Source organism: Anoplopoma fimbria, chromosome 13 (assembly GCF_027596085.1).
Source record: "Anoplopoma fimbria isolate UVic2021 breed Golden Eagle Sablefish chromosome 13, Afim_UVic_2022, whole genome shotgun sequence".
NCBI lineage: Eukaryota > Metazoa > Chordata > Actinopteri > Perciformes > Anoplopomatidae > Anoplopoma > Anoplopoma fimbria.
In genome coordinates this window covers 8,706,980-8,719,868 of record NC_072461.1, presented here as the reverse complement: position 1 = coordinate 8,719,868, position 12,889 = coordinate 8,706,980, and the positions used below count along the sequence as shown (strand labels likewise).

General features: G+C 43.9%; 1 protein-coding gene across 1 annotated transcript; it reads left to right on the top strand.

The window, feature by feature from the left end:
* Nucleotides 1-6,166: 6,166 nt before the first annotated feature.
* Nucleotides 6,167-11,704, top strand: lzts3b (leucine zipper, putative tumor suppressor family member 3b). Its single transcript, XM_054611637.1, is given in 8 exon segments — nt 6,167-6,370; nt 7,490-7,960; nt 8,052-8,219; nt 8,430-8,558; nt 8,971-9,162; nt 9,409-9,639; nt 10,602-11,229; nt 11,232-11,704. Coding segments are annotated over 8 exon segments (2,496 nt in total).
* The last annotated feature ends 1,185 nt before the right edge of the window (nt 11,705-12,889 follow it).

The window sequence follows — 12,889 nt, the reverse complement described above, 5'->3', positions numbered from 1 at the left end:
ACACACACACACACACACACACACACACACACACACACACACACACACACACACACACACACACACACACACACACACACACATACATCCAACCTCACATTTTCATCTACACCTCTCATATTTGGCGTGAATGGCAGTGCTTCACAGACCAAGCCATTATCAAACCACAGTTTGTCGAACCCTTTACCGTTCAATATTTCAGTTCTCTGCCATGCAGTGTATCCAGATTATCTTTACATCAGCATTCTCTTTCTCTAAAATGACCACAATTTCAACAACAACAGTTTAATTCATCTATAGATGTATTACATGTGTGTATCACTTTTCATAGTTAAGCAGTAAATGAATGTTCCGTGTTATGCTAATAAATCATTCAATGCGAAAGGCTTATACAAGAGTGATTTTATTTTATTACTGCCCCAGTTTTGAAAACCATCATGGTTTTCTTTCCTTTTTAAAAAGTAGTTAGTAGCAGTCTATATCCAAATTAAATGCTTATTTCACATAGAATGTAAGAGCAATACATTGACTTAAAAAAACTATTCAAATAAATGATTAATTTATTATATTCTTTGGTCTTTGTCATTAAGCCTACATATATTCATGATAGTTACTGGGTAAAATGTATGCCGACGTTGCCAATCTATTATCTATTAGATCATGTGAAGAGAAGTCACAATAACAGTAGTTAGTTATCGGCCATGGCTCAGTGGTAGAGCAGGGTCGTCCTTCAATCAGAGGATCAGCATTTCAATCCCTGGCTCCGCTAGTCCATGATGATGTGTCCGTGGGCAAGACACTTAACCCCAAATTACACTTAAGCCCCTGCCATCCGTGTATGTATGGGTGTGAATGGGTGAATGATTAAAAGTAGTGTTAAAGCGTACCCAGTCATTACATGGGTGTATGAATGGGTCTGAATGATGACATGTAGTGTAATAGCGCTTTGAGTGGTCGGAAGACTAGGAAAGCGCGTCACAAATACAGTCTATTTACCATTTAGTTTAGCCCAAAAATCTGTCAAGACTGACAAGCTGATCACTTTGGATAAACTGAGCAACCAGTCGAGCCTTTCAAAAATAAAGGAGGCAGTAAGTAACTACGGCCTACCATAAGAGCTGATCCCACTGGACTTTCTTTTAGGTCATTGAACAACAACATTCGGCTTCTTTAACATTAATCCCAGACACATAAAATGTTGGCAGATAAAAATAAAATATGACATTAAAGTAAAATAGTAAATCACGGTAGACATAAACGTTCCATTTCCTATGTTTTAGGCAAGGTTTTACATTTGTTACTACTTTGAGTCAGCACACAGACTTAGCTGAGTTGGGTGGTAGAAATCATAGCGACTCATGGTGGCCAAAGGGGGCTATGAAACAGAGAGTTAAAGCCATTGTCTTTCCCCAACATGCTTACAGCAGTGTTGCAGCTGCAAAGGTCCCAGTGCAGACTGTCAGCAAATACACAACACCACTGCCCCCTCATGGACAGTCAAGCAAGTTAGAAAGGCTTTGCAGCTTTGGTGTTTAATTAATGTGTGCCGTGGGCCTTGGATTTTCCTCTCCCATCCTTAAGGGGGCACACTGTTGCTCCTCAGCGATTAAAACTAAGGACGAGAGAAAGAAAAAAATAAGCTCCCATACATGTATAATAAGTGATGGCAGGAGAGGACATGAAAACCATAAACATAGAAACATCTTCCAATGCAAATCATGAAAGAACAGACAATAGTATAAATTTAAGAAAATGTTACTCACAGGAGGAGAAAAATCCCAAACCAAGAGAATACAAAGAATCTCAGATGTTATCTGAGATGTTATCCTATCATAATGATAATAATAATAATAGTAACAGGAACAAGAGCTCCACGCTGAATGGTTGCACACTAGATAAAAAGCTTTGAGTAAAGCGTACCCAGTCATTACATGGGTGTATGAATGGGTCTGAATGATGACATGTAGTGTAATAGCGCTTTGAGTGGTCGATAAAGTGGTTTTGATAAAGCGTTAAAGTCATTTTTCATGCAAAACATTTATGGTTCCAGCTTGCTTCTTTTTTTAAATTATTCTAATTATTGAGATTTTCTTTTCTGAAAAAAACGAGGTTTGGACTTGTGATTGGACAAACACGCATAGTGAAGGTGTGGCTTTGGGCTCTGAGTAAACAATTGATCGATTCATAGGGAAAACTAATCAGCAGAATAAAATCCATAATGAAAATTGTCATTAGCTGCAGTCCTACAAGATAATAGTTTTTTAAAAAAGCTCCACCTTAACCAACTAGAGGAGTAAAATGCTTTTTCTACCTTAATGCTTGAGTAATAATGGTCTAGGGGCTATAATGTGAACTTTTTTTACAAGGTGATATTATTAGTTTTACTTAAGTGAATGATCTGAATACTACCTCCACCACTATATATTTAAATAATGTCATGCAGCATCACTACAGTCTCATCCACCTACAACCAACTAACCAACTAACCATCCATCCATCCATCCATCCATCCATGGGACTGTATATGACTCTATAGGCTTTTCCCGAGGGAGAGCACTGGATGAATGCCAAAAGGGGGCGTTTGTCTCATGCGGCCCGAGGGGCGGGGCCAGAGGTGGGTGTGTGTCTCTCAGCTGATGCGCGTATCAACCGACTCCATCATCAGCATCCGACGCTGACAGCGGTCGAAGACAGCATCCCTAATATTACCGACCCACGGTAACAACGCAGGATAATTCACCGGGACTGACGTTTCCTGGCTTGTGACAATATTATTTATTGAGGCTGCCATCTTGCAAACCGCCGAGCTGCAAAACAGTGAGTAGCCTTTGATGATGGACCGCCAGGATGCTACAATCGGTAAATCAAAGCCACTGTCGTCAATGTCAATGACGCTGAGCATTTTAAATCTGGATGTGTTGGTTATTTGTTTGTTTTTAATTCAGCGAGGGTCGTGCGTTTGATTCTCGTCACGGGGCCTAGCGAGTCATTTTTTGGGGGGGGAGCGCAGTCGATTCAGGGCTTGATGCGGATGCTGCTAAAGCCGCCCTTGCCGCCCAGGGATGCAGAGGAAAAAGGGAGAGAGAGGGGGGAGTCGTGAGGGGAGGGGACTGAGGCAGAGCAGCAGATAGATAGACAGTGTATTTTTACTACTACTACTATTCACCCAAGTGGAAGTAAACCTCTAGTAAATGGGCTGAGACGGGGAGGTGCATGGGCATGACTGCATCTCTATCTATCTATCTATCTATCTATCTATCTATCTATCTATCTATCTATCTATCTATCTATCTATCTATCTATCTATCTATCTATCTATCTATCTATCTATCTATCTATCTGAACCAGGGTAACATGCTACTGTGTGATTTTGGTGAGGTGAATGTTCATATGCGAGCACGTTCTTTAATACTGAATGGCATATAAACATAACTGCCTGTATACAAAATACTTGCCAGCTTATCAGGTAGGCCTGCACCTATCTATAACTATCACAACAGGCCTGCACTCAATCCTACCTTCACAAAGTTTATGTTTTCAGTTTTAGTCATTTTGGAGGCTGCAGTGTGTGGTAATGTTGATTTGTACTAGGTTACACTGAGATGTCTCTCTGTGCATTTTTGTCTTTTACAAGGAGACAGTGGAGGGTTATCAAGGGAAAGACATCTAAACAATCAGTTGCTGGTTTATTAAGTATGCAAAGCTAAAAACCTAATTCAGTCTAAAACAACAGCCATGTAATAAATCCTAAGCTGTTTTAGAGAAGCGTTGTCTCAACTTTATGGCCATTTTGGAGGCTATGGTTTGTGGTTCTGTTGAATTGATTTCCATTATAATGATAGGCCTTTCATATTTTGTCCACACCATTCATATCAATAAGGGTTGACTAGATGAAACACCTCCCTGTATAACCAGGGACAGATAAACCAGATAGGAGTCTCTATTGAGCCTCCCTCACTCCCATTACACCCAATCCAGTTTACCCAGAGCCCCAGAAACCAACCAGTGTACCTAAACTGTCTGTTAGCTTGCGATTATTTGATTAAACACAAATATGCTTAAGCATATACATAATATCAACTGGGAGTACAGTAAATAGTAAAGGCATCATAGTAGATTTTGACACAGGGCAGCAGTATAACTCAATATACAATTTAAAAGCACCACAAACTACATCCTCCAAAGTGACCGTAAAGTTGAATCTCTTATTAAAAAACCTTAAAACCTTCATGAAGGTAAGATGGATTGCAGGGTTCTTGTATTAGATTACATTAATTTAGGCTAGGTGTAACTTATAAACTGGCAACAGAGTGTAAACTCAGAGGGTTAGAAAGGAACAGGAATACCTGTGAACTGCAGCCTCATGCAAACTAATACAACAGCAGTGCAATGGATTGCTCTTTTGGGTTGATATGTTGATATTGGGACTGCGAGAGATGTTGACAAAGCCTTCCGGCCCTAGTTTGGGGTATCTTTGCGTTGACTCTTACCTCACTTTAATGCACCGTGTTCCAGTTAATTTGTAAAGCCATTCAATACACAACCAATGATTACAGCTTAGAAAGTCACCATGGGCCTAAAAAGGCCTTAAACATCCCAAAAAACTAAATTTACATTATTTAATCAGCTTGATACTGCATGACCTTTTTCAAATTTCACAAAAGTTGCTTATGAACCTGATCTGTTTGGATTTCTGTTAATAACTTTCTCTCTCTGTCCATATTTGGTTCATAATAGGGTAAAAAGAAAAAAAAGCATATCAAAATGAAAAAAAAAAACTTTTAACAATTATTAGTAGTATTATTATCATTTCAACACATGGAGCATTAAGGAGTAAAGCAGCATCTGATACAGACTGAACAAAAACTGAACATTATAAGCTTCACAAAAGTTGTATTTTTTGCAGGGCTGTTGTTTACTACTGTATTCAATTGCATTTTTATGCACTTTAATGCTGTTAGCATCCTCACAAAAAATGCTAATAACCCCCAACAAAACAAACAAATACCCTCATCCATGATTCTAATGGACACAAAATCCAGTGTAACATCTGTTTTGTACTGGGTCTGTGGCAGTGACCTCTTCAGCCAGCATCACCTAACTCATGCACAGAAACAAAATAGTCCAAAAATAACTCCCTCTATACCTACAAAGTGTAAACATGATGAAAACATGCCATAAACAGAGACTAACACTGTGATTTATCATTTAACTGGAGGGCAGTCTCATTATAAGTGTCCAGACTCATCTGTCGGACCCGTCTCGTTTTTATCATGGTGGGAGGACTACGTTGCCCCTGTATGTGGGTTGGGATCTACTCTGCATTAGCTATTATTGTATAACCAGTCATTATGCAATTATAATATTGTATAACCCCTTTCGTTTTTCTGTGTTCCTCTAGTGTGTGTGCCCCCACTACCTGCATTAGGTTGTGATGACCCACACTACTTCCAAATGTTTCTGTGACCCTCCCCAATCCTGACTCCTAACCTCTAATCCCTGACCTTTGACCCCCACTATGGGCAGTGTTGGCAGTGGGGTGGCAGGAGAGCAGGAGTTTGCCATGAAGTCTGTGGGTACGAGGACCACCCTGCCAAGAGCCCCTCCTCTCTCTCGCCGTTGCCCTGCTGACCGCAGCTGCAGCGCAGAGCGACTGCCCCGCCCACCGGCGACTATATCAGACGGGACGGCTTCTAGTGATGAACGAGGGAGTGTTAGTATTGGGACTGGGACCTGTACTGGGACTGACCGGCCCACCGAAACAGCCTCCTCCACCAACACTGAGTGTACCATGACGGCCCCGTCCAACAACAACCAGTTGGAGTGTGCCAATGGAGCAGGCAGGCGGGAGAGGGAGTGGGAGAGGGAGAGGGAGAGGCAGCGCGAAAGGGGGAGAGACAGGGACCGGGACCGAGACTGGGACAGGGAGCGGTTAGAGAGGGAGCGCGAGAGGGAGAGGAACCGGGAGAGGGAGCGGGAACGAGTGGAGAGGGAGAGGCTGGAGCGAGAGAGGGAGCGCGAGAGGGAGAGAGCCAGAGAGAGGGAGAGGGAGAGAATAGAGAGGGAGAAAATAGAAAGGGAGAGGGAGCGAGAGAGAGAGAGGGAGAGGGAGAGGGAAAGAGAGAGGCTGGAGAACGAGAGGTCGGAGAGAGAGAGAGAGAGGGAAATGCAGGCCACAGGTCTAGATGTTTGTGGGAACATTGTGGGACGAGGATCGAACGAGAAGAGCAGCGTTGGCATGAGCCAACACCAACACCAGCACAGAGAGATGGCATCCGCCAGAGCTGACAGTGAGAACAACCCGGGCAGCCACAACCCTCCCAACCACAACCCGCCCAAGATCCTGCCAGTTTCCGGAAAACTGGAGCAGGTACTTCAAGAGTTAGGACAGTGGCTCCAAACCTGGGGGTCAGCACCCTCCATGGTTGTAAAGTGAATCTAAGGGGTCATGACATGATAAGCAAATAGTGAAAAACAAAATTCTGCCTCACAAAGTGATCTTTATTTTACAGACTTTTATTTAACCCTTGCTTTTTTCTTGTTAAAATGTTTACTTTAGTTTAGCTTTACCTCTACAGGCCCTTAAAACTATGAAATAACACAACCTGAGAGGGACGTCTCTGATTTAGGAGATCAGGGTGGAGAATATATTACTAGATGTGGTGTTGATGCTCCTCTCCACACTGGCCATGTATTGACCCCTTCATGCAACTTACAAGAAAGCGACGGGGGACAAAATTCTTTGTTTTGTGCAAAAACTGCATTCAAAATTTCAGCCAAAGCTGTTGTCAGGCTTCACCCTCCTAAAACTTTTTAGTAAAAAGTCTTCTCTTTGTGTTGCTATCTCTCCACAGCTTATGAAAGTGTCCAAACGCAAAGAGGGAATTTCCTACTCAATTTGATTCACTTTTTGTATCATCCAAAATGACTATTTGGGGTAAATTCCCCCTTTCCCAAAGCAGTGTTTCCTTGCTAAACTGCGGTGGAGGGCTGCTAACACAAAGGGGAAAGTTTAACTAAAAAGACTGTAACTTTGGCCGCTTCATTTGGTCTTTTGAGAATGCTGTAGCTACAAATAATGCATTTTTCCACAGAGGGAGAACTGCAAACCTTCCGAAATCTGTCACTTTAGAAAGGGATTGTCTCAAGGCCAGTATATATAGGGGGAATGATTTTAGCCATCAAAAAGTAATCATTGACGTTTGAGTTTTGTAGCAAGGTAGCCTTGATAAAAATCTAAAACACACCCTTAATAAACTTGATTTATGCCATATGGCATACACCTGTTTGTAAGGATTAAAGTGCATCCAGAAATAAACCAAATGAATCTCAACCTTCCTTAAATATAACATAATAATTATAATTCATCTCCAATATTGTGTTATTATGCTTAACACATCACAATACTGAATTTCATTACGAAACTTCCACCACGGTGTAATTTTCTCTTATTTCTCTGTCTCTCTTCCCTCCTCCCTCTCTGTCGTAGGCGATGCAGAACAACTCAGGCCTTGTTCGTCCCTCTGCCTTCAAGCCGGTGGTTCCCAAGAGCTTCCACTCCATGCAGAACCTGGTGGGCCAGGCAGGAGGGGCTGGGAGCGAGGGCAAGACTGAGGCAAGGAGTGAAGGGTTCAGTGAGAGCAGAGGAGGCAGGAGAGGCAGGGATGGAGCAGGAGGAGAGTCAGGAGAGGTCCCAGAGGCCCTGCTCCTGGACCAGGACAGCCCAGTGAGGGTCAGCAGAACTGAGGGCGGGGGAAACGGTAATGAAGTGGTTCAGGGAGGGATGTCTGACTCAGGGAGGAACTCCCTGACCAGCCTGCCAACCTATACGGGCTCGGGGTCCGGCTGTGGGCCCCCAGCAGTCCTGGGGCCTCTCAGTGCTTCCACCAGCCACATCAACAGGTTGGGCATGGTTGGGGCAGCTGCAGGCCTCGACAAGCTTGAAAAGCCCGGGTACCAGGTACGTCCACCACCCATATACTCACTTAGTCTGCTGCTTTACGCACCCTGCTATCATCTTTAATGTGTCCTGATGTGGTCCTTTCCTGCAGAACGGGCTCAGCGCCTCAGACAGCGGCCGGTCCTCCTCGGGGAAGAGCTCCTCGTCCTATCAGAGGCTGAGCCACCTGAGTGACGCCCCAGCACCTCTACGCCCCTCCCCCTCGTCCGATGACATCATCCAGGATCTTGAGGACCGCTTGTGGGAGAAAGAGCAAGAGGTCAGAGGTCACTCTGACATGTCTGACGTGCAACTGTTTTTACACGTAGTGGGCTCTCCGTTGACAACAAGGAGGATACTTTTTTAGCGCTTAAAGGATCAGTTCTGATCTCGAGTAGTTTGTTTGATAGTCCCACATTTTATCATCCAAGTCAGATTTCTTGTACTTTTACTGTTTAACTGGCTGTTTTGTGGCCTCTTTTTCCACCAGGTGCAGCATATGCGCAGAAACCTGGACCAAAGTGAGGCAGCAATCATTCAGGTGTTTGAGGAGAAGCAACGTGTCTGGGAGCGACAGATGGATGAGCTGAGACAGAACTACGCCTCACGTCTGCAGCAGGTGAACTAGCTTCATATTTTGATCCTCAGGAAGTGACTGCACTTTATTTTTGCCTAACTCGTATCTTAGTACAAATGCAGTCTTGGAAGAGTTGCAGAGTGAAGCATGTGATCAAAATACGATACAATGATGATACTATTTTTTTGCTTTTGTCACACCTACTTGTTTTATATAACTTTTGAGGAAGCCATGTCTTGCTACATAGTAGTTGAAATCTTTTCAAGGGGTTTAATGATATATTTTGGAGTTAAGATGTGGGTAAATGCAGTATCATCTGAACGGCATTTACATCAAATCTGTCCCTGAAATACAACACTTAATGGGTCATGGCAGGAACCGTACATATATGTATGTGCCACATATACCTGGATACTGTCAAAACTTACATCGTATATGTATATTTTATCTGTAGGTTACTCGTCGTGCTCAGCGCTCCCAGACAGCCCTGCAGGCCCAGATAGGCCGTCTGTCCCAGGACAAGAGGAGGCTCCAGGAGGAGATGGCGGCCCTGTTGGCCCAGAGAGAGGAGCTGGAGAGAAAGTGTCTGGATTACAGAAAGGAACAGGCTGACATCTTGCCTCGCCTGGAGGAGACCAAGTGGGAGGTGAGATATGAGTATATGACTTGGTGCGCTTGACTAGCTCAGTAAAATGTTATCAGGGTTCCATCATGGTAGAATGAGCAGTGGAGGATAAGGGTGTGTGTGAAGCTGCCTATGTCTGTAAGTATGTGTGTACAAGCAACCTGCTTACATGCAATGGGAAAGGGAGTATGTTTACCACAAATACAAAACACTACTAAATACAAAATATTATACTGCTCACCCACTCGCTCGTTCTTTATGTGGCAGGTGTGTCAGAAGGCGGGAGAGATCTCCCTGCTGAAGCAGCAGCTGAGGGAGAGTCAGGCGGAAGTGACCCAGCGAGCTGGAGAGATGGTGGCCCTGAGAGGCCAGCTGAAGGAGCTCAATGCCCAGCTGAGGGAGCGGGAGGAGACCATGCTGGGCCTGAAGGACTCCTATAGCACCAAGAGTGTGGAGCTGGAGAAGTGTGAAGGAGAGCTGAGGAGGACTCTGTCAGAGGTGGGTTTTCAATCACACGTTAATTAATACTCGCTGAGGATTAAAAATTACAGAAAAACACAAACAGGTGAATGATTCACAAGTTTACAATCCATTTAAACAGTTTCAAAACTTAATGTTAACATTTACTATTACTCAGGTTATTCACCAGATTTTTTCTGATTTGGCATTGCATCTAAAACATATGGCTTCCTGGTATTTCAACAACAGCATCATACATATATCCGCTTTAATCACCAGTCAGCCAAAATTGATGCTAATAGGTGCTCTATTAATATAAGTAATATTAAAACAGCATTAAAGCCCAATAGTTTGTCAGAGTATCTGGTAGGAAAATGGGATGCATGTCATTAGTGTAGAATTGTATATATTTATGGACACTATATTACTGCTGCAGCATTTTTTTCCTTTGTGCTGTATGAGCTCATGAGCAGCTCCCACACATACAATATGTATAGATAATATGTTGTGCATTCCATTACTAAATAGGCAGTATGTTTATAAGCAATATTATTCTCATTTCAAGTACATTACGCATTTATCACAAGCTCTTATCTGTGGCAACTTACAAGTGCCATGGAAACACCACATTGATCAAAAAACGTTATGGACAAAAGTTTGTAAGCAAGTTTTGATGTTAAGATTTTGATATAAAATGTCATCAGAAAACAGCTTTAATATGCTAATTGCCTTGCATTCATGCATGTATCTACACCAAAGACGGCTGGGTGTAAATATGTTTAAATGGCTGTCTTAATGCGTTTACACATTAACTGTTTTTATGTATGTAATTATGTACACTATTTAAGCTTATTGTGTTTGTATGTCTTTTTGCTTTTGTTCTAATGTCGGAGACACCTTGTGTGATTAGGCACCTGACTTGATTTGACATTTAGAATACATTTAAATGAATTTTAAAACTGAATGATATTTTCCTTTGATATATATTTTCCTTTCTACAGGTGTCCATCCTGAGAGAGAAGCTGGGTGTATTCGAGGCAGAGGTGCTTAGTTTAAAGCGGGCTCTGAATGAAGTGAGCAGAGGAGCAGAAGTTGTTGTGAGCCCTAACTTAGCTGCAGCCGGACTCTTGCCACCATGGGGACTCGTCCACTGCCCACGAAACCCCACTGAGCCCTCACCCAACTCTCTCACCCCAACATCTGACACCCTGCTGAGTCTTCAGAGTGATGAAGCCAAAGCCCAAAGGCAAGAAGCTCAGAGGCAGGAGAGGCAGCAGCGCGAAGAAGCTCAATGGCGCGACGTGCAGCAGCGGCAAGACGCCCACATGCAGCAGGACATCCGAATGCGCCAGGATGCCCAAATCAGACCAGATGCCCAACTGCGCCAGGAGGCCCAGCTTCGTCAGGAGGCTCATCTCCGCCATGAAGCCCAGCTACGGCAAGAAGCGCAGCTGCGCCAAGACGTTCAGCTCCGTCAAGAGGCCCAGCTCCGTCAGGAGGCCCAGCTCTGCCACGAGGCCCAGATGCGCCAAGAGGCCCAGCTACGCCACGAGGCCCAACTCTGCCAGGAGGTGCAGCTGCGTCAGGACGGCCACCAACCCCAGCGAGGCCAGGAGGGTCACTGGGAAGAGGCGGGGAGCTGCGCAGGCAACTGGAGCAGCTGCAGGCCGCATTGCGCCTGGAACGGCAGCAACGGGAGCGTCAGGCCCTCAACTTCGACCAGGAGCGACACACCTGGCAGGACGAGAAGGAGCGGGTGTTGAAGTACCAGGCACAGCTGCAGCTCAGCTACGTGGAGACGCTTCAGAAGAACCAAGCTTTGGAAAAACGTATGAGCCAGCTGGGAGCCAAACCAAACACAACGTCCACCACCACCACCATCACCACTACCACCACCACTTCCCCCACCTCCTCCAATTCTCCGCCCCCACCACCTGCCCTCTTACCTCTGTCTCCTCAGTCCCCACCCTGTCTCCCTGGCCCCATCGCCCTCACCATCTCCCCTCCCTGTGAAGACCAGAAGGGCCCTCCGTCTCTCCACCAGCTCGCCAATCCCTGGGCAGGACCCTCCCGCCTGGAGAGGATAGAGTCCACTGAGATATAGAGACAGCTCCACGACGAATTGTCCAGTTCAATACAAGACCTCTCACACAAAACCACTTCAGCATACAGTTGAAAACAGTTCAGTCTACAATTGAATAAATCAGTACAGTCTGACATACTTTTCAAAGCAACTAAAGACACTAAACAGCAACAACAGCGACTGCATAATCCAACATTGTCAGTAACAAGCAGTTGAACTCAACTCAATCTATCAATGATTTTTCAACCTCCTAAGCAGCCTTTCTCTCACTAGTTGCACACTACTACATCATACCTTATCAGTGTTCATGAGAAGTGTGCCACACTAATGGATGGTAGAAAACCGAAACGTTAAATGACAATGTTTAGATGACAGCACTAACCCGGGGGGTCATTTAATGCCCATGCTAGAAAAGGACCAAGACAATCAGGGATATTGTCAGAAATTATCAACCAGAACATAAAGCGGTATTTATTCATTGTAAGTCTGTGTCACTGGTAATGTAAAAGTAGAAATAGTGGTCGGAGTGTGTGACGTTAACTTGCATTTTTGGCCAGAGAGCGCCTTACTCCATTTTTTCCAGCATGTATACGAGAATAATGCTAATACTGGGAACAGGTAAAAAAAAAAAAAAAAAAAAGAATCAAGAGAGTGATTATCAGTTTCAGTGCTTTAATTATAATATCAGCAAACCAGTTAGACAATATCATTCCACATGGCTGGACTATTTCATTTATATCCCAGCAGATATCGACGTCGAAGGTCAAACAGACAGATTCTTGATTCAGATTTCAAGTAATTTCATGCACAGGGTCCAACATGCATGACTCATTTAAATGCATCATCCAGACCAACAGAGTTTATATTTTCTACAAACCGAATGAAATAGATATGTTTAGTAGATAATCAACCCCAACCGTATATAAAATATGTTGTTAAGATGTGGGAGAACCTGATTTGCCTTCACTGCAGATCGTCTGCATTGACTAAAAACAAACACTAGAGGTCATCAGAGGGCTTTCGCGGCGCTCCCAGCTCAAATTTCTTCTCGTTGAACTGCAGGGAGAATGTGAATGGAAACACACAATTTGAATTTGGTTATTATGATAATTGTGTTGTTCACTTCGTGCATTTACAGCCAAGCGATCTGAGGAATCAGTCAGTATCCCCAAAGTTAAAAATGAAATTTATAGAATGTATGATATA